General features: G+C 47.3%; 1 protein-coding gene across 2 annotated transcripts; it reads left to right on the top strand.

Moving 5' to 3' along the window:
* The first annotated feature begins 4,870 nt into the window (after positions 1-4,870).
* On the top strand, positions 4,871-24,221 carry CCN3 (cellular communication network factor 3). Of its 2 annotated transcripts, XM_058176441.1 has the most exons (5): positions 4,871-5,183; positions 5,279-5,501; positions 7,644-7,892; positions 22,197-22,405; positions 23,565-24,216. In XM_058176441.1, exons 1-5 carry the CDS (start codon positions 5,055-5,057, stop codon positions 23,835-23,837), a joined length of 1,083 nt encoding a protein of 360 aa, XP_058032424.1. In that variant the 5' UTR covers positions 4,871-5,054; the 3' UTR covers positions 23,838-24,216. The 2 variants fall into 2 exon arrangements, with proteins under 2 accessions (XP_058032424.1, XP_058032425.1); XM_058176442.1 differs by lacking the exon at positions 7,644-7,892 and having other exon boundaries at positions 23,565-24,221.
* Positions 24,222-24,477: the final 256 nt, after the last annotated feature.

The following is a 24,477-nucleotide window of genomic DNA, read 5'->3' as shown; positions in this document are numbered from 1 at the left end:
ATAAAGCCTTAGTAAGACCATACCTAAAATACTGCATCCAGTTTTGGTCACCAGGCTAGAAAGAGTGCAGAGAAGAGCTACCAGGATGCTTAGGGGACTGGAGGCTAAAACATACAATGAACGTTGCAGGAACTGGGCATGGCTAGTCTAGTGAAGAGAAGGACCAGGGGAGACATGATAGCAGTGTTTGAGGGGCTGCCTCAGAAAGGAGGAGGTCAAGCTATGTTCCAAGGCACCTGAGGGCCAGACAAGGAATAATGGATGGAAACTGATCAAGGAGAGATTCAACCGAATCTCTTGCCTTCAACAATTGTTGTTGTGGTATAGGCTTACTGAGTCATTACAAGACACAATTAGTCCCAAATAAACCTATTTTATTGGAACAACTGAGAAATACGTTCATTCCCAGCTGACTCCCAATTAGTTGCAAAACAAGTCCTTCAGAAAAAGTCCTTCGGGATAATCACCAACCTTTATCTTCTTTGACACCCTGCTAAAGGCCTTACTTGGCAAAGCCCCACGAAGTCCAGAAACAAACAAGAGACGCCGACTGGAAACAGAGTTAGCAACGTTGCTTTCCTGCAAAAAGGCCCAAGTGTCTTTGTTTCTCTTTTAAGCCTTATGGGAGGGGCCAATCATCTCCTGGCCTTATTCCTGAGTTGTCCCTTTTGCTTTAGCTGTTCTTGCCTTCTGGCAACTCTGCACATGCGTGCACTAGGAACAGGCTCCCCCTGTTCCTCTGCCTCTCTGCTGTCCGACTCTGGGGCGGGGTGAAATCCAGCAGGTTCTGACAGGTTCTGGAGAACTAGTAGTGGAAATTTTGAGTAGTTTGGAGAACCGGCAAATACCACTTTGGCTGGACCCATAGTGGGGTAGGAATGGTGAATTTGCAATATCCTTCCCCCAGGAGGGGAGAGTATGGAGATTTTGCCATATCCTTCCCCTGGAGTGGAGTGGGAATGGAAATTTTGCAATATCCTTCCCCTGCCACGCCCACAGAACCAGTAGGGAAAAATTTTGGATTTCACCCTTGCTCTGGGGGCTCCAGAGTCCGCGCATCACTCCCAGATGGCCCTGGTCCCATCTCTGTCTCCGACGCAGAGCCCTCGCCCGGGCCTTCCCCAGACTCCAGGACTGGCCCATGTTCCTCCCCAGCCTCCTCACTGTCCGACTCCGTTGCCAGCTCCGCAGGCTGCTGGCAGACCACAACAGTTGTGGGAGCTTCATCACTGGAAGCTTTCACAAATGACTGGACTGCCATCTGTCAGAAATGGTGTAGGGCTTTGTAGGGGGTTGCACTAGATAACCTAGAAGGTCCCTCCCAATTCTGTTAATCTGTTAAATGCTTATCCTGCATGCTAATTCATAATGTGGCTTCTTTCTCTGTGTCAGTTTTCTATGTTTTTACGTTTCTTGGGTTTGAACTTGGAATTCTATGTCAACCCAACTATAATATGCTGCATCTGACTGAAGCTTAGCACAAGCATTCTCAAACTTTGTGGTGTCGGACACCCCTAAAATGGTACTATATGAATTTATATGATACCCTTCCCCTATTAATAAAATCAATTATATCGTTACTAATCTGCAGGAAACAAATATATATCACTTCCTTTTATTAATCATTTTAAAATCTATTATTAAATACAGGTAGTCCTCGACTTACAACAGTTCATTTAGTGACCGTTCAAAATTACAGCAGCACGGAAAAAGAGACTTAATGTCACTGTTTTTCACACTCACAAGCATTGTAGCATCTCCACGGTCACGTGGTCAAAATTCAGCTGTTTGGTAAATGACTCATATTTATGACGGTTGAAGTGTCCCGGGGTCATGGGATCCCCTTTTGTGACCTTCTGACAAGCAAAGCCAATGGGAAAACCAGATTCCCTTAACAACCATGTGACTAACTTAACAACTGTGGTGATTCCCTTAACAAATGTGCCAAGAAAGGTCATAAAACAGGACAAAACTCACTTAACAAATGTCTCACTTAGCAACAGGAATTTGTGGTCGTAGGTTGAGGACTACCTATAACCACTGGCACCGAGTTCCCACAGTGCCCCAGCCACCAATTAACTGACCAGAGATTAGCGGGTTACCAGATTAGCAAAGTCATACACCTGCCAGTTTGCCCTTTGGGATCATCAGATGTCCCAATCACCTCTTCTTGGAGCCACAAGTAGATGGACACCCCAGGGGTGAAATCCAGCAGGTTCTGACAGGTTCTGGAGAACTGGTAGCAGAAATTTTGAGTAGTTCGGATAACCAGTAAATACCACCTTTGGCTGGCCCCAGAATGGGGTGGCAATGGAGATTTTGCAGTATCCTTCCCGTCACACCCACAGAACGGGTAGTAAAAAATTTGAATTCCATCACTGTGGACACCCCTAATCCCATCGTCTCTCAAGCATTACACATCTTCCCCCAAAGTTTCTTCTACATCTACAGAGGTCTGGAATTATTTCCAGAGGGTTTTGGTGAAGAGATCCACCATTGAACGGAACTAACCTAACCCTAACCCTAACCCTAAAAGCTTTAACCAAAAACTTTCCACTGTTGACCTCACCCCATTCCTAAGAGGAACATAAGGGGCGTGCATAAGCGCACAAACGTGCCTACCGTTCCTGTCCTATTGTTTTTCTTTTCTTCTTCCTATATATATATATGCTTATACCTCCTTATATTTACTCATTTATGTGTTTATATACTATATAATCTTTTTGTATGATACCTACATATATTGTTGTGACAAAATAAATAAATAAATAAAATAAATATGGGGCGTGCATAAGCGCACCAGCGTGCCTACCGTCCCTGTCCTAATGTTTTCTTTTATTCGTATCCTTTTCATGTATTTATAATTATGTTTGCACCTGTATCTGTCATAAAATACATGCTTGATGAAACAAAATAAATAAAAATAAATAAAATGAGTCAATCTTTTACTCTGACTTTGAATGTTTGAACATTTTCATGACACCCCAGACCCAAATTACAAAAACTGTAAGGATCCACTACTATTAAAAAAGCATGCATAAAATAAAAATGAATAATCACTAAAGAGAAAAGAAAATAGATATACAAGCAACAGCAAACACAGAAAGACAAGAAGTAACAGATGAAAACTAATCAAGGAGAGAAGCAACCTAGAACTAAGAAGAAATTTCCTGACAGTTAGAACAATTAATCAGTGGAACAACTTGCCTCCAGAAGTTATGAATGCTCCAATACTGGAAATTTTTAAAAAGAGATTGGACAAGCATTTGTCTGAAATGATAGAGGGTTTGCTACCTGAGCAGGGGCTTGGACTAGAAAACCTCCAAAATCCCTTCCAGCTTTGTTATAAGTAATCCTCGACTTACAACCACAACTGAGCCCAACATTTCTGTTGATAAGTGAGACATTGGCTAAGTGAGTTTCGCCCCATTTTACAACTTGTCTTGCCACATTCGTTAAATGAATCTCTGCAGTTGTTAAGCAAGTCACCATATCGTTAAGTGAATTCGGCTTCCCCATTGTTTATCAGAAACTCGCCTAAGGGAATCCCGTGACCCCGGGGACACTGCCACCGTCACAAGTACAAGTCAGTTGTCAGGCTTCCGAATTATCATCACGTGACCAAGGGGATGCTTGCAGAGGTCCTAAGTGTGAGAAATGGTTGTATGTTGGGCTTTTGCTTTGGCAATTTGGTTGCAAACGTTGGGTCACCATACTAGGAGACATCGTCAGTGTGCTTTGAATTGTGCCAGACCAAATTAAGCCCAACTACCAACCCTGGCTGTGAAAGTTGGACCATAAGGAAGGCTGAGCACCAAAGAATTGAGGCCTTTGAACCAGAGGTGGGTTTCAACAGGTTCTGACCGGTTCTGGAGAACCGGTAGCGGAAATTTTGAGTAGTTCGGAGAACCGGTTGTAAAAATTCTGACTGGCCACGCCCCCACCTATTCTCTGCCTCTCGAATCCCAGCTGATTGGGAGGAAATGAGGATTTTGCAGTATACTTCTCCTGCCACGCCCACCAAGCCACGCCCACAGAACCGGTAGTAAAAAAATTTGAAACCCACCACTGCTTTGAACTCTGGTGCTGGAGAAGATTCCTGCAAGTCCCTTGGACTGCAAGGTGATCAAACCGGGCAGTCCTAGAGGAGATCAACCCTGACTGCTCTTTAGAAGGCCAGATCCTGAAGATGAAACTCAAATACTTTGGCCACCTAATGAGAAGGAAGGACTCACTGGAGAAGAGCCGAATGCTGAGAACGATTGAGGGCAAAAGAAGAAGAGGAAGACAGGTGGCTGGACGGCGTTACTGAAGCAGTCGGCGTGAGCTTAAATCAGGGGTGTCCAAACATGGCGCCTTGAAGAATGGTGGACTTCAACTCCCAGAATTCCCCAGCCAGCATGAGCTATAAATATGAGCACATTGTGGGCTGGGGAATTCTGGGAGTTGAAGTCCACCACTCATCAAGGGGCCAAGTTTGGACATCCCTGGCTTAAATGGACTCCACAGGATGGTAGAGGACAGGAAGGCCTGGAGGAATGTTATCCATGGGGTCGCAATGGGTCGGACATGACTTCGCAACTAAAAACAACCACCAAGCCGAGCTACTAATATTCAAATACGTTTCACAGTCCTAAGTCACTTTTGTCAGTGCTGGTCAAATGAACAGTTTATGTCGAGGTCTAAAATGAACCGTTGTAAGTCGAGGACTACTTGGATTCTGTTCGGTTACAGGGGTCCTCAAACTTGGCCGCTTTAAGAGGTGTGGACTTCAACTCCCAGAATTCTCCAGCCAGCAAAGCTGGCTGGAGAATTCTGGGAGTTGAAGTCCACACCTCTTAAAGCGGCCAAGTTTGAAGGCCTCTGTGGATCCTCGAAACAACTTTCCCCGACGCCACCTGTTCGGGCCGGCGCTGAACACGACACCGCGGACCGCCATTGGCTCCGCCGCGGCCGCCGCGCATCCAACCGGCGGGGGGCGGATCGTGGAGGCGCCGGGTATAAACGGGCTCCCGAGTGGGGCTTGCACGCTTAGCGAGGGCGCATCCACCGCGATGGGGAAGGCGCAAGGAGACGCGGGGCGGGAACGGCTGCCTATGCTGCGGCACGGCTGCCTCTCCGGCTCCCAAGCGACGAGCATCCTCCTCCTCCTCCTCCTCCTCTCCCCGGGGATCCTGGCCGAGGTTTGCCTTTGCGCGTCGGAGTGGCGCGGCTGCGGGAAACGGGGTGGGTGTGTGGCTCCGCTGACGCCGCTTTCTCGCTCTTTTGCTCTTTGCAGGATCGCAGCCCAGAGCGCCGGTGCCGCCTGCCGTGCGAGTGCCCCGCCGAGCCGCCCTCCTGCGCGCCCGGCGTGCCGCCCGTCTTAGACGGTTGTTCCTGCTGTCTGACTTGCGCACGGCAACGCGGGGAGAACTGCTCCGAAGCGACGCCCTGCGATGAGAGCGCCGGCTTGTATTGCGACCGCGGGGCTGGAAGGGAAGCCGGCTTGGGCGTCTGTATGGGTAAATGGTGTTCGCTCGTTCGCTCTCTCTCCCGCAGGCACTTTCGGCCTCTTCTTGGACGGGGCTTTCCTGTCGCTCCGGGCCCGAGAGGTGCTGTCTCTCGGAGGGAGAGGAATCTTCTGAGGCGGGGTCTCCAACCTTGGCAACTTGAAGCCTGACGGACTTCAACTCCCAGAATTCCCTAGCCAGCTTTGCTGGCTGGGGAATTCTGGGAGTTGTAGTCCGTCAGGCTCAAGTGGCCAAGGTTGAGACCCTGTTATGAGGGATCTTCCTGATGGGTGGTTCACTTCCATAGATGCTGGCTGGGGAATTCTGGGAGTTGTAGTCCGTCAGGCTTCAAGTGGCCAAGGTTGGAGACCCCTGTTCTGAGGGATCTTCCTGATGGGTGGTTCACTTCCATAGATGCTGGCTGGGGAATTCTGGGAGTTGTAGTCCGTCAGGCTTCAAGTGGCCAAGGTTGGAGAACCCTGTTATGAGGGATCTTCCTGATGGGTGGTTCACTTCCATAGATGCTGGCTGGGGAATTCTGGGAGTTGAAGTCTGCCAAGCTTCAAGCGGCCAAGGTTAAAAACCCCTGTTCTGCAGGATCTTCCTAATGGGTGGCTCACTTTCATAGGTGGGTTGTGACTTGAGAAATAGAAAGAAGAAATGGAAATAGAGATAGAAATGGAAATTGGAAATGGAAATGGGAAGATTGAAAAAAGAAATAGAAATAGAAGGAAAGGGCTCAGTTTGGGAGAAGAAGATTCTGAGATCCACAAGATTTCCCAAGGAAGCACTCTGGAACTTCCCTTGATCCCCACTCCTTATGCTGCCCATGATCCCCATTCTTTAAAGACAAAAAATGTGCCCTGTTTTTCCCCAGTGTGTCTCAAGCTTGGCAGCTTTTAAAGGGTTTGAACTCCAACTCCCAGAATTCCCCAGTCAGCTTTAAAGAATTCTGGGAATTGAAGTCCAGGAATCTGAGAGTTGCCAAGGTGAGAAACGCTGCCATAGCAGCTAACTGCTGCTTGAAAGACTTGTAAGAAGGATAGACGATTTGCAATTCCTGGCCTGAACTGAAATTCTCAGTTGTGTACCCTCTCCCCATTTTAATTTTTAATGTAACATAAGGAGGGAAAAGTATATTTGACTTTGAATTAAGCCACATTTTGGTTTGGCTATGAATGTGAGTTAATTCAGTACTGTCGTTGAATGTAGCCATTATTTTAACTTGGGTATTTTTTTTTAATTTGCATTTATATCTTGCCCTTCTCCGAAGACTCAGGGCGGCTTACACTATGTTAGCAATAGTCTTCATCCTATTTGTATATTTATATACAAAGTCAACTTATTGCCCCCAACAATCTGGGTCCTCATTTTACCTACCTTATAAAGGATGGAAGGCTGAGTCAACCTTGGGCCTGGTGGGACTAGAACCTGCAGTAATTGCAGGCAGCTGCTGTTAATAACAGACTGCATTAGCAGCCTGAGCCACAGAGGGTTGATCTATGTTTTGGTGGATGGTTGTTTGTGCTCTCTTTTACCTAATAAAGGCTGGGGGCTTCTGATCTATCTCAAAATTAAAAAAAAACCAACTAAAAAAAGCTTGCCTGGGAACAGTAGCTAAGTAGGGTAAGGTCTGGTTACTCTTTGGATGGGAGACTGTCAGTGAATTCTGGGGTAGATTGAGAATCCAAATAACAATCAAGAAGGCATCCCAAAGGTGCTTTTTCAAGAGGCAACTGGACTTTCTGGTTTTTTCTTTGAAGAAGTTTTGTTTCTCATCCAAGAAGTTTCTTCAGCTCTGACTGGATGGTGGAGAAATTCTTCCGTGAGCGCTGAAGAAGCTTCTCAAATGAGAAGCGAAACATTTTCAACGAAAAACCAGAAAGTCCAGTTGGCTCTTGAAAAAAAGCACCTTTGGAACAACCATAACCTGGATGACTGAGACTCTCCATAAATCAAGAAGGTAATGCCTACATTGGTACCGAGAATGCTGTATGGATGTGCATGAAATCAGCTTGAACTCCATCTTTTTGCTAGATTTAAGATCTTTTTCATGCTGGTTTTCTTCTCTGCTCTTGGTATTGATATGACCTGAGAATTCCAACAAGCTAGATTCATACATAGCTTGATTTATTTATTTTTCTTCTGCTCCAGACCTTGAAGGAGACAACTGTGTTTTTGATGGGATTATTTATCGAAGCGGGGAGACCTTCCAGCCCAATTGTAAATACCACTGTACCTGCAGGGATGGACAGATCAGCTGTGTGCCCCTCTGCAATGTTGATTTGTTGCTTCCTGGTCCCGAATGCCCCTTCCCAAGGAAAGTTGAAGTTCCCAAGGAATGCTGTGAACAGTGGTCATGTGATCTTAAAATGGAGGACACCTCAGACTTTGCAATGGAAGGTGTGTAAAGCAGTGGTAGAAATCCACATTTTTTTACTATTGGTTCTGTGGGCGTGGCTTGGTGGGCGTGGTGTGGCTTGGTGGGTGTGGCAGGGGAAGGATACTGCAACATCTCCATTCCCTCCCCACCCCTTCGGGACAGGATATTGCAAAATCCCCATTCCCACCCTACTCCTGGGGGAAGGATAGTGCAAAATCTCCATTCCCACCCCACTCCTGAGGGAAGGATACTGCAAAACTTCCATTCCCTCCCCACTCCTGGGGGAAGGATACTACAAAATCTCCATTTCCTCCCCACACCTGGGGGAAGGATACTGCAAAATCTCTATTCCCAACCCACTCTGGGGCCAGCCAGAAGTGATATTTGCCAGTTCTCCGAACTGTTCAAAATTTCCGCTACTGGTTCTCCAGAACAGGGGTCTCCAACCTTAGTCCAAGTCTTAAAGGGACCAAGGTTGGAGACCCCTGCTCCAGAACCTGCTGGAGTTCACCCCTGGTGTAAAGACTTTACAGTAGTGTCTTAGCTACTTCGGAAGTATTTACTATGCTCTTGCGACTCTGCAAGACCAGTTGTGACTTACCAGTGCTAGTCATGGAGGGACACAATTCTTGGTAATTTATGGCAGATAAGAAATACCTTTCTGTCTCGGTGCATTTGATTTTGTTTCATGTAGTGTTACAGAACTCGGATCTCTTACAGAAGAAATTAAGAGGAGGAGAGCTTAATTCAGGGTGTCAAACTCAATTTCATGGAGGGCCACATCAGGGTTGTGTTTGACCTCAGAGAGAACCGGGTGGGTGTGGCCAGGGTGGGCGTGGCAACTTGACGTCACTCGTGTCAGGGGCACCTTTGGTGGCCTGTGGTGCCTCTGCCAGTGAAAATGGGCTCTCAATCTCCGTTTTTGGCTGGGACGACCTCCTGTGAATCTTTGCCAGTGAAAACGGCGCTCAGGAGGGCCGCATTTTTGCTGGCAGCAGAACCATGGGGCGGTCTTTCGCTGTTCCCAGGGTGGCCCTGCAGGCCAGATTTAAGGACCCTGCGGGCCACATCCGGCCCACGGGCCTGGAGTTAGACACCCCTGGCTTAATTCCTTGCATCACAGTCCAAGGACTTCCACATCCATTTTACTTTTTAAGATCAAAGAGTAGAATGGATGTGGAAGCCCTAGGACCGTGATGGCGAACCATAGGTGGCACGTGGAGCCATATCTATGGGCACGCGAGCGTTGCCCTACCTCAATCCAGCATGCATGTGTGCGCTGGCCAACTGATTTTGGAGCCTTCCAGGCCCACCGGAAGTTGGAAAACAGGCTGTTTCTGGCCTCTGGAGGGCCTCCAGGAGGGTGGGGAAGGCTCTTTTGGCTTTCCCCAGGCTTCAAGAAAGCCTCTGGAGCCTGGGGAGGGTGAAAAATGGGCCTACCATACCCACCCTGCCATCGCACTATCACATGCCAAAAGCGGAGGAAGCGCGGGGGGGGGGTGTCACACGCGCATGCACGGGGGGACGGGGTACATTGATCAAAATTCAGACTTTTGGCAATTGGCTTATATTTATGTCACTTAAAGTTTCCTGGATTCAGGGGATCCCTTTTTGGGACCTTCTGACAAGCAGAGTCAATGGGGAAACCAAATTCACTTAACTGTATGACAGGTAGTCCTCCAATTAACAACAGTTTGTTTAGTGACTGTTCAAACTTATAACTTTACTGGAAAAAAAAATGTCTTATGACCAGTTTTCACACCTAAGACCATTGCAGAATCCCCATGGTCATGTGATCAAAATTCAGACGCTTGGCAAGTGATTCACATTTATGACGGTTGCCGTGGCCTGGGGTCACGTGATTCCCTTTTGCGACCTTTTGACAAGCAAAGTCAATGGGGATGCCAGATTCACTTAACGTCCTTGTTACTAAAGTAACAACTGCAGCAATTTACTTAATAAATGTGACAAGAAAGGTTGTAAAATGGAGCAAAATCCACTTAAAAAATGTCCCGCATAGCAACAGAAATGTTGGCCTCAATTCTGGTCGTAAGTCGAGGACTACCTGTGCTAATTTAACAACTGCAGTGATTCACTTAAGAACTGTGGCAATAAAATAAGGCAAAACTCACTTAACTGTCTTGCTTAGCAACTAGGAACGTTGTGATCAGTTGTGGTCATAAGTCAAGGACTAGCTGTATTTAAGTTAATTGAAAATGACTTTGTTCCCTGTTACTTGCATTTAATACCCAATCACATTAAGTGTTTTTTTTTTCTTCTGGTGATTCACATTTCTTTGTCCTGGCCTTAAATTATTTTGTAGAGTACACTGCTTGGCACATTATTCAAGGACCAAGTAAGGCCTTCAACCTTAAAATGGTTGTGCCTGTCTGGACTGTATTGGAAAAGTCACTATGCATGGTATGGCAGACTGAAGAAATCTTGCTTATGTTGGCTTCTTTCTCAGCATGGCAAAACAACCTTAAATCAAACGTCCCGTTCTTAAGATGGCCCTAAGGTTAAATAGAATGCTTAAAAGCCATGCGGGATTAGTCATCCAAGACCACGATTCATTTTTGGTTCCGTGCCACCAGATTCTGCCAGTCATAAAACTTCCAGTTTCGATCTCATAGCATAAGGTTCATGTGAAATCTAGTTTTGTGGGAAAGCCTTAACTTAAAAGCTTTTTTCTCCCCTCCAATGTCCTGTAATAAGGAATGACATTAGAGGCAGTTTCGTATAGAGGTTAGGGGACTAGGCTAAAAACTGAGAGACCATGTCTCCTTCAGCATGGATGGTTTTTTGGGCCAGTCCCTCCCACTCAGCCCTAGAAATAAGATAATGGCAAACCACTTCTGAAATTTCCCTAAGGAAACTACAGCTCAGTCAATCACCGCGGTGTGGCTCAGGCTGTAAGAAGCCTGTTATTAAAACACAGCTGCCTGCAATTACTGCAGGTTCTAGTCCCACCAGGTCCAAGGTTGACTCAGCCTTCCATCCTTTATAAGGTAGGTAAAATGAGGAGCCAGATTGTTGGGGGGGCAATAAGTTGACTTTGTAAATATACAAATAGAATGAGACTATTGCCTTACACACTGTAAGCCGCCCTGAGTCTTCGGAGAAGGGCGGGATATAAATGTAAAAAAAAAAAAAATCACAGGAGGTCAAGACTGACTCAAAAGACACCTTAAAAAAATAAGCATTTAATGAAATTGCTCTATGGCTATCGATACAAAACAGTCAGATATGGTACACATGAAGATACATTCCAATTTTATAACAGCCGAAGGCCAGAAACAGAAAATAAACGAAGGTTCTAAACTCAGAGAGCACCAAGGACCCATCATTTCAACCCTGAGCCAAAAATGCCGGTAGTCCTCAACTTATGACCACAACTGAGCCCAAAGTTGTGAGTGAAAAGTTTCTTGAGTTTTGCCCCACTTTATGACTTTTCTCACCACGTTTGTTAAGTGAAGCACTGCAGTTGTTGAATTAGTAATACGGTTGTTAAATGAACCTTGTTTCCGCATTGATTTTGCTTGTCAGAAGGTCGCAAAGGGGGATCCCATGGCACTGCAACAAGTCATAAATGTGAGTCAGTGGTCAAGCATCCAAATGTATATCATGTGACCCCTGCTGCAAAGGTCATAAGTGTGAAAAATGATCATAAGTCACTTTTTTCAGTGTCGTCACTTCGAACGGTCACTAAATGAATTGTTGTAAGTCAAGGACTACCCGTATTTAACGCAGGACAGTTCATGGCTAATAATTACCTTCACATAACATTCAGGGCCATTTTTGTGAATTAGCTTGTATAAATTACCTCCATGTATTCTCTTTTACTGGTATAAAACATTGAATAACATCAAGGTACTCAACCACAAAGGTAATTTATAACTATGGGAGGCATTGTGTCAATTGCACTGTGTCAGTTGCACTGTCAGAATATTATACGCTGCCCGCCTTCCATTAAGCTCTCAAGGAAAAGAGATATTATGTCATGTCCTCATGTATGCAATTCATAGGGAGTGTTGTGACCCAGGTTCCTGGACCCGGACTCCTGGACTCGGATGATTCAGAAAGTGAGGGAGAAGACCTGGCCAGCCCTGCTTCTCTTGAGCCCTTTCCCTCCCTGGCACCCACTCAAAGGGATGGGGAGGGGCCGGCACAGCCTGATTCCATGGAGCCTCCTTCTGATTTGGCAACGCCCCAAGAACAGTTTTGGAGCGATGCAAGGTCACGTAGACGTAATCGCCGTGCGCAGCAGCGGAAGAGTTGGGACAAAGCCAAGTCATAATTGTCATGCAGTGACATCTGCAGAGACTATAAATAGGAGGCGGGACTTCCTGGTTTTTTGTCTTGGACAAAGTAATGAGTTGGCGAGCTAATGAATTGGCGAGCTAACTATTTCAATGGAGGAAGAATATATTCGTGAGTAATTCTGGCCTTATCTATAATTTCCTCGTTATCTCCAGAAACTTGGCAGGCCCGTGGGTAGACGTGGCCAGGACATGTATCTATGTAAATAAAAGGAAAAAAGGAAGGCCTCTGACGGACTCTTTGCTGGGAGTATTGGGGAAGGAAACAGAACATTTTGTCCAAGACCTGACTAAAACATCTTCCACCAAAGATGGATCAGCAGCAGGTACAGCAGCAGTTAGAGCAGCTACAAGCAGCTAATCAACAGCTCCAGCAGCAAGTGGCTCACTTGGCAGGCCAACTTGCTGCCAGGAATGTGCCTGCAGCCCCCATCCTCCCACCTCCTCCTCGCCGCAAGTGCCCGATAACCGTGCGGATAAGTTTTCTGGGCAGCCTGAGATGTTCCCGACCTTCTTGGGACAGTGCCAGCTCTACATGGCTATGAGGCCAGAGGATTTCCCAGACGACCGGGCTAAGGTGGCCTTCGTGATTAACCTTCTTTCCGGCTCGGCTGCTCGATGGGCCACGCCTCTTGCTCCAGGACAGCCCCTGCTGGCGGACCAACAGCGTTTTGGCAGCACCTCGCACCATGTATGAGGACCCGTTCGAATGCTGACGGCAACCAGGCGCCTTAAGGAACTCCGTCAAGGGAAACGCCCCTGCAGGAGTACATCGCGAATTTCGTCTTTTGTGCCAGGACTCTGACTGGAATGATGCAGCGCTGGTGGGCCAGCGTTCCAGGAGGGACTCTCAGAGGAATTGCAAGACGAGCTGGCCCGCGTGGAGGCGCCGCGGACCCTCGACAACTTGGTGCCCCTTTGTCTCCGCCTCGATGCCCGTCTGCAACGGCGACCGTCCCGTCGCACCCCCCGGGACCCTCCGTCGACATCTGCACCCCCACTTCCTGCACCCCCAGCACCCAGGGTCGCCCCACGTTTTGGAACCGCTGGGGGAGAGCCCATGGAGTGGGGAGCGCCCAGACCTCGCCTGACAGCCCAGGAGCGGAACCGGAGGCGCCAAGGGGGATTGTGCCTGTACTGTGGGGAGCCCGGCCACTTCGCCGCTTCTTGCCCCAGAAAGCGAAGTGGGGCACGCACGCCGGTCCCCGAATCACAGCGTGACCAATCGGGAAACGGAGCAGGCCCGACCTCGGGGAAACCCTAGGTCGGGCACGTACTAAGCCCCCACTGGACGCTGCGGAAGTAGACTCTGGGCCCCCTCGGCATCTGATTCTGGACACACGGATATGGTTGGGGAACCAGTCGGACGGGCTCCAGGCGCATGCGCTGGTGGACTCAGGGGCCACAACAAACTTTATGGACCAGGCCTTTGTGACCCAGTTTGCGGTCCCCGTGGTTCCGGTGGACCCTCCGATGCGGTAGAGACAATTGATGGGCGAGAACTGGTGTCCGGCCCCATTAAATTTGCCACCCAGCCTTTGCGCCTGGCTATTGGGGACCATGAGGAGGCGATCCAGTTTTATGTCACGGCGGACCTTCATTTTCCTTGGTCCTTGGGATGGCCTGGCTTCGGACCCACGATCCTCAGGTGGCCTGGTCGCGAACGCCATCTCTTTCCCGAGTCTGCAGTGCGTCGATCACATCCGCCACACCTGTGCCGCCAGAACGCCCCACCGCTGCCATCACCTTGCCTCCTGAGCTGACGGACTTCGCCGACGTGTTCAGCGAGAAGGAGGCGGACCGACTACCCGCATCGGCCCTACGATTGCCCGTGGACCTTCTGCCCAACGCACCACTGCCTGTGGGACGCCTGTATTCCATGTCGGAGCCCGAGTTGGCCGCCTCAGGGACTTCCTGGACAAAAACCTGGCCCGAGGGTTCATCCGCCTTCAAAGTCCCTCTCGGCCCCGGTCCTCTTTGTGAAGAAGAAGACAGGGACTTGCGCCTATGCTGTGATTACCGCCGGCTAAACGCCATTACGGTGCGGAATCGCTACCCCTGCCGCTCATCCCGGAGCTACTGGAAAGGTTGCGGAGGCCACGATCTTCACCAAGCTCGATCTCCGGGGCCTACAACCTGGTGCGGATACGAAGGAGAAATGGAAGACGGCATTCGCACCCGATACGGACACTACGAATACACTGTCATGCCATTTGGGTTGACCAATGCTCCCGCCGCTTTTCAGCACTTCATGAGCAGCGTGTTCGAGACATGTTGGATCGGTTCGTGGTTATCTACCTCGACGACATCCTGATTTACTCCCGGTCCAGGGAAAGCCACCTTCGACACGCCAGTCTGGTTCTGCAACGCTATGGAGCAACAACTCAATGCGGCTGAGAAATGCGTCTTCTTCCGGACTTCCATAGAATTCCTCGGCATATCATCTCGCCCGAGGGCATAGCCATGGACCCATGTAAAGTAGAAGCTTTGTGTAGCTGGGAAGCCCTCGTCGGGTGAAGGATGTTCAGCGCCTACTGGGCTTCGCCAACTACTACGGACCTTCATCCCGGCTTCGCCACACTGACAGCTCCACTTACCCAGCTCCTCAGGAAGAAGGTTGCATTCCGGTGGGGTCCCCCGCAGCAAGAAGCATTCACAGCCCTCAAGAAAGCCTTCGTCACGGAACCCGTCCTGAGGCATCCCGACCCGCCCGCCTTTTGTGGTGGAAACAGACGCGTCCAATGTGGCTCTGGGAGCGGTGCTGCTACAGGCTCCGACGAATGGTGGCACACTTTTCCTGCGCTTACTACTCCCGGAAACTCAACCTTCCGAGCGCAACTACACTATCTGGGAAAAGAGTTGCTGGCTATCAAGGCTGCATTCGAGGCTTGGCGACACCATCTGGAGGGCCCGACATCAGGTGGAGGTCCGAACGGACCATCGGAATCTCGAGCACCTCACCACAGCTCGGAAGTTGAACCAGCGGCAGATCCGTGGTCGTTGTTTTGCCCGGTTCAACTTCCGCGTGACCTACATTCCCAGCGGTCACAACCGGAGGGCGGATGCCCTGTCCCAAGCCAGAGTACCTCTGCGCCAAGGGCCCCCTTCCTCCACGGACAGTGCTGCCGGCAGAAGCCTTGGCCGCAGCACGGGAGCCAGTGGACTTGCGGGCCCAGGTGCGAGAGGCGCAGCGCCAGGACGCCTGGTCGCAGCAAAGGAGAGCGAAGGTGGGCCCCACGTCTCGTTGGGCCTTGGAGGAGGACTTACTCAAGTTTGGGCGATTATATGTACCCACAGGACCACTCCGAGCCCTCGTCATGACCCAGTGCCACGACAACCCTGCAGCAGGACATTTTGGGTTCTTCAAGACCTCCACCTGGTGACACGGACCTTTTGGTGGCCCCGAGTGCGGCATGATATACATGCCTACGTGACATCCTGCGTACCGTGCCGGCAAGCCAAGACCGCCACGGGGGCCCCTGCCGGGCTCCTCCAACCCTTGCCGACACCCGACAGACCCTGGGGGGCGATCTCTATGGATTTCCTGACAGACCTGCCGCCGTCCTCTGGGTTCACCACGGTGCTGGTGGTGGTGGACATGCTCACCAAGATGGCACACTTCATCCCATGCCGCGGACTGCCCACAGCCGCAAAACGCCCGTCTCTTTCTGCAGCACATCTTCCGCCTCCATGGTCTACCGGACAGGGTGGTTTCGGACCGCTGAGTTCAGTTCACAGCCCGCTTCTGGAAGAGCCTGATGGCCGCGTTGGAGGTGCAGGTATGTCTGTCGTCATCGCACCATCCGGAGACCGACGGGGGTACAGAGAAGGTCATCGGTATACTGGAACAGTATCTCCGTTGCTTCATCAACCAGCAACAGGACAACTGGGCCGACTACCTGTCCCTAGCGGAGTTTGCTTTTAACAACTCTCAGCACACCTCTACTCAGATGACCCGTTCTTTGCCAATGTGGGGTACCATCCGCGCTCTTCCTCTGGCACCACCGGACTCTCCTGTTCCCGAACGCAGACCTTCCTGACGGAATTGCATGCGGTCCAACAGTTGGTACGCCAGCAGCTGAATCGGGCAAAGGAGGATTACAAACGTCCGCCGACCGCTCCCGACGGGCAACGCCCCGCTGGCAGTTGGAGACCGGTGTGGCTCTCACCAAACACCTCCCGTCCGACCGCCCGGTAAAGAAGTTGGACCACCGATTCATCGGCCCGTTCCTGTCGAGGCAGTCATCAACCCGGTAGCCTACCGACTGACCCTGCCACGATCCATGCGGATCCACCCCGTTTTTCACCGGTCCCTTCTGGTTCCTGAGGCCACACCGAGTCCCCTTCGGTGCCCAACAGCACCCGTCACTGTCGCCGAGGACGGATCGGAGGAATACGAAGTCCACAGCGTACGAGACTCCCGCTGGCTGAAGGGTCGTTTCCAATATTTGATCGCGTGGAAGGGATACGGGACTGATTTCTCCTGGGTAGATGCCTCCGACGGTCATGCCCCTGACCTGGTGCAGGCCTTCCATGAGCAGAACCCAGCTCGACCGCATCCCGATCGTCAGCCCCGGGGGAAGGGCCCTGCGGTGAGGGATAGTGTTGTGACCCAGGTTCCTGGACCCGGACTCCTGGACTCGGATGATTCAGAAAGTGAGGGAGAAGACCTGGCCAGCCCTGCTTCTCTTGAGCCCTTTCCCTCCCTGGCACCCACTCAAAGGGATGGGGAGGGGCCGGCACAGCCTGATTCCATGGAGCCTCCTTCTGGTTTGGCAACGCCCCAAGGACAGTTTTGGAGCGATGCAAGGTCACGTAGACGTAATCGCCGTGCGCAGCAGCGGAAGAGTTGGGACAAAGCCAAGTCATAATTGTCATGCAGTGGCATCTGCAGAGACTATAAATAGGGGGCGGGACTTCCTGGTTTTTGTCTTGGACAAAGTAATGAGTTGGCGCGAGCTAATGAATTGGCGAGCTAACTATTTCAATGGAGGAAAGAATATATTCGTGAGTAATTCTGGCCTTATCTATAATTTCCTCGTTATCTCCAGAAACTTGGCAGGCCCGTGGGTAGACGTGGCCAGGACATGTATCTATGTAAATAAAAGGGGAAAAAAAAGGAAGGCCTCTGACGGACTCTTTGCTGGGAGTATTGGGGGAAGGGAAACAGAACAGGGAGGGAGATTTCATTAATTTCATACCGTGAATATCCTATATGGTGTTTTCAATTACTGTGACCACCAATGAACCCCTGCATAAAAAATTTTTTGGGGGGGAAATTGCATACAAGCTCCACCATATGATTCTCTTTAAGCCGGCACAATCCATGTTTTACAACAGTGGTAGTCAACCTGGTCCCTACCGCCCACTAGTGGGCGTTCCAGCTTTCATGGTGGGCGGTAGGGGTTTTGTCCCATACTGAAGCACTTTCCTTTTTTTTAATTTAATTGACTTTTTAAAAAAATTTCATAGCATTATTTAAAAACATTTTCATTAGGTTTTCATAAAATTCCCCATGACAATTTAAATTTCTGAAAATATACTATTTGTATCGCCCGCACATAAGTTTAGTTCACGTTACGTAAGTGAAACTAAATGGCGCTATAGTGCGACCGCAAACAAAAGAGCCTCATCCCAGAATAGCTTGCGCATCTCCCCCCACACCACCCAGACAAGCAGAGCTGGTAACCAGTGCCCCCCCAACCCAATCCACGATGCACAAGAGGCATGCACGGACGACAATACACGGTGCATTACTGTGGAACCGGTGGGTGGTTAGAAAATGTTACTACTAACAGAGATACAAAAGTGGGCGGTAGGTATAAAAAGGTTGACTACCCATGTTTTACAATGTTTACAGCAACAGCAAAACAGCAGGCTGGCAACTTGAGTCATCATGCATAAAAATTCCCACCATTTCAGCAGGCAAAGTTTACAAAGGTTGTTTTTTTTATCCCCAATCATAATCTCTCACGGATTATGATTGTAGAAGTTCTCTCTCGCAACCTCTTGTAGAAGTTTAGAATTCTAGAGAACCCCACTGAGTAAAGCTGATCTTAAGGATCCTGGGTATCTTTTGACAACTACAATGAACCAACAGAAGATATTTATGGAACATGAAAATTGATGCCTCGAAGCTTTTAATTCTTAAGATTGTGTGGAGAAACTTGAAAACCAACATAGTGAATCTGTAGCTCCTGGAGAGACGAGCCCTGGGCCACAGTTGAACAATAAGGAGGGGAGGGGTGTTGATCATTGGATTGAAATGTAATTGAGAATTGAGTTACATTCAGTGTGGTTGCTCCCCCCAAATTTCTCCTTTCTCTGTCATGAAAAATTGCACTTTAGTGGTTGATATTGAAGGGGCTCTGAGAACAGCGCTTAGATTTTTGAAGGTCCAGTCATAGCCCTAAAATCTGAAAATATTTATTTTCCTAGCTAAGAAAACAGTGACGAGGAGCAGTCTAGCTGTTGGATTCTACCACATAAGGCCTTTCTTAAGACGAAGTCATGTTTATTCTCCCGAAACGTAGAATAACAATACTGCTATGAATTTTAATTGCTGCTTTTATTTTGTTAGATTATTGTTTATTTGGTCCTGTATATATATTTGACGTGATGTTTTCATGTGTGCTGTTATTATTTTTGATTTTTTTTCCTTTAATTTCGGGTATTAATTATAAATTGCTATGAAATTTTGTAAGTAGCTAATGTTACCATATACAGGTAGTCCTTGGCTTACAACAGTTAATTTAGTAACCATTAGAAGTTACCACGGCACTAAAAAAAGTGACTTATGACCATTTTTCACACTTATGACTGTGGCAGCATCCTCCATGGTCAAGGTTCAGATATTTAGCAATTGACTCATAGTTATGACGGTTGCTGTGTCCCAAGGTCATGCTATCCCCTTTTGTGACCTTCTGACGAGCAAAGTCAATGGGGAAGCGAGATACACTTAACAACTGTGTTACTAACTTAACAATTGCAATGATTCACAAAAATCCGTTGTGGTCATAAGTCAAGAACTATCTTTATATAAAATTAAGTTTAGCCTATTAGAGAAATGCAGCCCTTCAAACCTCAATGTCTATATTAGATTGAATATAAATCTGTCTTGAGTATAGATTTGGGACCTCAAGGTGATCCTTGCTATATTACAAAATAGGTAGTTTTTTGAAAATCTTTTTTTTTAAATTACAGTTTACTCATATGGAAATATTTATAGACTTCCTCTTGATCGTAAGCTACCCAAGGCAGCATACTAAACAAATATTAAATCAATGTGGTATACAGAAAAGAAGACAATAAATACCTTGAGAAAGAGAAATTAGTTGTCAACCCTTACATCAATAAACATTCAGAGGAGGAATAACATAACATCTGGAAACTAAATGCAATGTTTCTATTTCCCTACTTAGGTTATTCTCTGCAGTAAATTTTTATTTTATCATCTTCATCCACCTAAAGTCTTTTGATGGTGACTTATTAGGTAGTCCTCCACTGATAACCATTTGTTTAGCGACTGTTTGAAGTTACGACACCACTGAAAAAGTGACTTATGATGGGTCTTCACAGTTTTTTTTTTATTTGCATTTATATCCCGCCCTTCTCCGAAGACTCAGGGCGGTTTACACTATGTTAGCAATAGTCTTCATCCATTTGTATATTATATACAAAGTCAACTTATTGCCCCCAACAATCTGGGTCCTCATTTTACCTACCTTATAAAGGATGGAAGGCTGAGTCAACCTTGGGCCTGGTGGGACTTGAACCTGCAGTGATTGCAAGCAGCTGTGTTTATAACAGACTGTCTTACCAGCCTGAGCCACCAGAGTTACAATGGTTGCAGCATCCATGCACTCAAATCTGGGCACTGGCAACCAGCATGTAATCAGGACAGTTGTAGCATCCTGGAACCCCATGATCGCCGTTTGCAAACTTCCATGGGAGCTTCTGACAAACTCAATGGGGGAAGCTGGGTTTGCATAACAAACTGCATGATTTGCTTAACAACCATGGCAAAAAGGTCACAGCAGTGAGCACTTAACGACCACATTGCTTAGTGATGGAAGTTCTATTCCCAACTGTGGTCTTAAGCCAAGGAGCACCTGTACGTAGTAGTTATAGATTGGGCCATGTTGGAAGAAGATGGCATTTCAGATATCCTAGAACAGTGATGGCAAACCTTTTTGGCACCGAGTGTCCAAACCGGAACATGTGTGCACACACGTGCCAGAGCGTCGGAAACCCAAAGACCAACGCACCAGCCAGCTGGTCTTCGGGTTTCCGGTGCTCCGGTGCACATGAAGACCAACTGGCTGGTGTGCATGCATGCACCAGAAACCAGAAGACCAGCAGGTGACGGCGTGTGTGCCCACAGGGAGGGCTCTGCGTGCCACCTCTGGCATGCGTGCCATAGGTTCACCATCACAGTCCTAGAATTTTAGAAACAACAGCAATGTTGTGACCCAGACTCAAGCAGGTAGCAACAAACGCAGTCCTTAATGAAAATAAACTTTATTCAAGCAGCTGGGAATTGACCCATTCCCAGCGTCGTGAAACTCAGAAGAAAGCAAAGGATTCTCACACAAAACAGTCTGTCATTATTTCCAACCTGGTCCAATTTAGATAATTGCCAAAGTCCTTTGCAGATAAGCGTCTCGAGCAGAGAATGGAGAACTGCCAAGGTCTTCTCGGAGAAACATCCAGAGCAGAGAATGGGATGAGCGCAGCTCCAACGTTGTTTTCCGGCAAACTGAGACACCGATGCCGGTCTCCTTTTAAACCTTATGGGAGGGGCCAATTATCTCTTGGCCCTACCCACAAGGTGACCTCTCAGATGCTCCTGCCTCTTGGCAGCTCTTCTCATTCAGGCATTAGGGACAGGCTCTCCCAGTCCCTCCTCCTCCTTGCTACTCTCGGCCTCTGGAGGCTCTGGAGTCCACACCTCACTCTCACTACTCTCAGGCCCTGGAGGATCTGGAGTCCACACCTCATTTCTCGATGGCCCTGGCCTTGCCTCCGCCTCATCACGATCCGATTCCACCACCAGCACCATAGGCTGCTGACGGACCACAACAAGCAACTTAAATTAGACACAGAAATGAATTGAAACTACAATGCAATTAATGTGCAGCAGGACCTGTATAATATGTTTCCTGGTGTGGCCCTTATGGCTGAATTTGTTTAGATTTTTTTTGCAAAAGTTATAATCTTTAGTAGCCTCCACTAGGAAGGTTGAAAATTCAATGCTAGGCAGCGACAGATGTTTCTCTATTAGGGCACAAAGAGAAAATATCTGCTGTGAACTCCGCATAGGGATCAGGAAGGGCATCCGGCCTGTAAACGCTCAGCTCCATTTAGAGCTCCAACTCCACCCTAAGCAAAGGGATTACAGGGTGATAAAAGTATTTTGTAGCCTGCAGGACGTGATTGAGCCATGCACTGATAGCCAACTACTGTATTTTTTGGAGTATAAGATGCACCTTTTTTCCCCCAAAAAAAGGCTGATAATCAGGTGCATCTTATACTCCAAATGTAGCCCTGCCCAGTTTCTCAAACGGAGGCTGAAAAAAGCATCAGAAACAAAGCTTCAGAAAAGAAGCCCCCAAACAGAGCTTCAGAAAAAAAGCCCCAAACAGAGCTTCAGAGGCTTTTTTTCTGAATCTCCTTTTGGAGGCTTTCAGAGGCAGAAAAAAAAGTTTTTTCTGAAATGGAGTTTCAGAAGTTTCAGATGCAGAAAAAAAAGCAAGGCACAGAGCTCACAACCAAGGAACCTGTTGTTAAAATTCACCTCTGGGAACAGCTGATTGGGGATATTCCGGGAGGCCGATCCATCTGCCAATCAGCTTTTTTCTTATTTTCCTCCCCAAAAACTAAGGTGTGTCTTATACTCCGAAAAATACGGTATATCCTTTCCAGTTTGGAGTTAACATCTTAATCTTTTACTATGTGAGAAAGTGTGGGCAACTGAGCAGTTCATTGTGGCAACTTTGCCTTCAGGATTCAGGCAGGAAGCTACCTTGGGGGCTGAAGGTTCTGACTCCAGTTCTAACTGCATTGAGCAGACAACGGAATGGAGCGCATGTTCCACCAGCTGTGGCATGGGAGCCTCCACCAGAGTCACCAACAAGAACCCCATGTGTGAGATGGTGAAAGAGATGAGGCTATGTGAAGTGCGGCCCTGCGAAAAGAGTCCACCACCTGATAAGGTATGGCTTACAGTGCCATCACTTGAACCAGTGATGGTTCAAGTGATGGTGCTGATCGATCTGTATTAATTTTGGAGAGAAGAGCACGTAGAACTTTGGTTTGGAGGTAGAGGTAAAGGTTGAGATGGGGTTATTAAGTTCCTTATTTCAGTTATTTCAACCAATCAAGTGTGATTGGACACACAAGGAATTTGTCTTTGGTGCATACGCTCTCAGTGTACATAAAAGAGAAGATACCTTCATCAAGAATCCTAAGGTACAAGACTTAATGATAGTCACAGGGTACAAATAAGCAATCAGGAAACAATATCAATATAAATCAATATAAATAGAATAGAATAGAATAGAATAGAATAGAATAGAATAGAATAGAATAGAATAGAATAGAATAGAATAGAATAGAATAGAATAGAATAGAATAGAATAGAATAGAATTTTTTATTGGCCAAGTGTGATTGGACACACAAGGAATTTGTCTTTGGTGCATACGCTCTCAGTGTACATAAAAGAGAAGATACGTTCATCAAGAATCCTAAGGTACAAGACTTAATGATAGTCACAGGGTACAAATAAGCAATCAGGAAACAATATCAATATAAATCGTAAGGATACAGGCAACAAAGTTAGTCATACAGCCATAAGTGGAAGGAGATGGGAATGATGAGAAGATTAAGAATAGAATAGAATAGAATAGAATAGAATAGAATAGAATAGAATAGAATAGAATAGAATAGAATAGAATAGAATAGAATATTTTGTTGGCCAAGTGTGATTGGACACACAAGGAATTTGTCTTGGTGCATATGCTCTCAGTGTACCTAAAAGACAAGATACCTTCATCAAGGCACAACACTTACAACACTTAATGATAGTCATAGGCTACAAATTAGCAACCAGGAAACAATATCAATATAAATCATAAGGATACCAGCAACAAAGTTACAGTCATACAGTCATAAGTGGGAGGAGATGGGTGATGGGAACGATGAGAAGATTAATGGTAGTGCAGACTTAGTAAATAGTTTGACAGTGTTGAGGGAATTATTTGTTTAGCAGAGTGATGGTAGAGAAATGATACCCATTCCATCTTAATGTATCACGGCTATGTTGCATCAAATTGAATGTAATGTCCACCTAATTAATGTTCTGTTCCTTCTAGAAGGGGAAAAAATGCCTCCGAACTATAAAGTCTCCCACAGCTGTCCATCTGGAGTACCAGAACTGCACGAGCATCCAGGTGTATAAACCCCGTTACTGTGGCATCTGCAACGATGGACGGTGCTGCACGCCACACACGACAAAAACAATCCAGGTGGAATTCCGTTGCCCTCAAGGCAACACCATCCAACATCCGGTGATGTCCATTATTAGCTGTGTGTGTCACAAGAATTGTCCTCAGAATAGCAATGCTTTTGTGCGAAAGCTCAGTTGAATGAGCCGCTCCAAAAATCACCAGACTGGCCTTCTGATGCTTTAATGTAACATGTATCTTCTCTCTTTCGGGGGAGGGTGGAAGGGTCAGACGCTTTGATTCCCAAATCCCGTCTGTCTATCATTTGATTTCTAGATAACCCAGTTCAGTTCCTGTGGAATTTTTTTTTTTGCTTCAAACAACATTGCCTCATTAAAATATTGTCACTTGGGAAGCGTGCAACGTTTCTTTCTTAGCAGTTTCTCCTTTCTTGGCTACATGTCTGACCCTGTCATAAATCACATTCCCTGGGCTAATTGTTTGAACTTAATGGGTGGCAAGATGCTTGTAATCTAGAACAGTAGTGGCCAAAATTGTGGAAACCTTTTGGGAAAAGTGTATCTTTGAGGTTTGATGGCTAATAACACCACCTTTTTTTTTTTTTTTTTTTTTTTTTTGGAGTTTCAAGATAATCCTATTCCACTGCTGGAATGGCCTTCAATAACCCAATTGAAAATCTAGGGAGCTGACTAAAGAAACTTGTTAGTCAGAAGAAACCCAGCAATAAAACCCAGTTAATAGAAGCAATCATTCAGCCTTGGTTTCACATTATAACAACTGCAGAACTAAAAGACATTCACTCCATTGGAAGACGCTGTAA

The sequence above is a fragment of the Ahaetulla prasina genome, chromosome 3, assembly GCF_028640845.1.
Source record: "Ahaetulla prasina isolate Xishuangbanna chromosome 3, ASM2864084v1, whole genome shotgun sequence".
NCBI lineage: Eukaryota > Metazoa > Chordata > Lepidosauria > Squamata > Colubridae > Ahaetulla > Ahaetulla prasina.
This window is presented reverse-complemented; position numbering and strand designations above follow the sequence as displayed.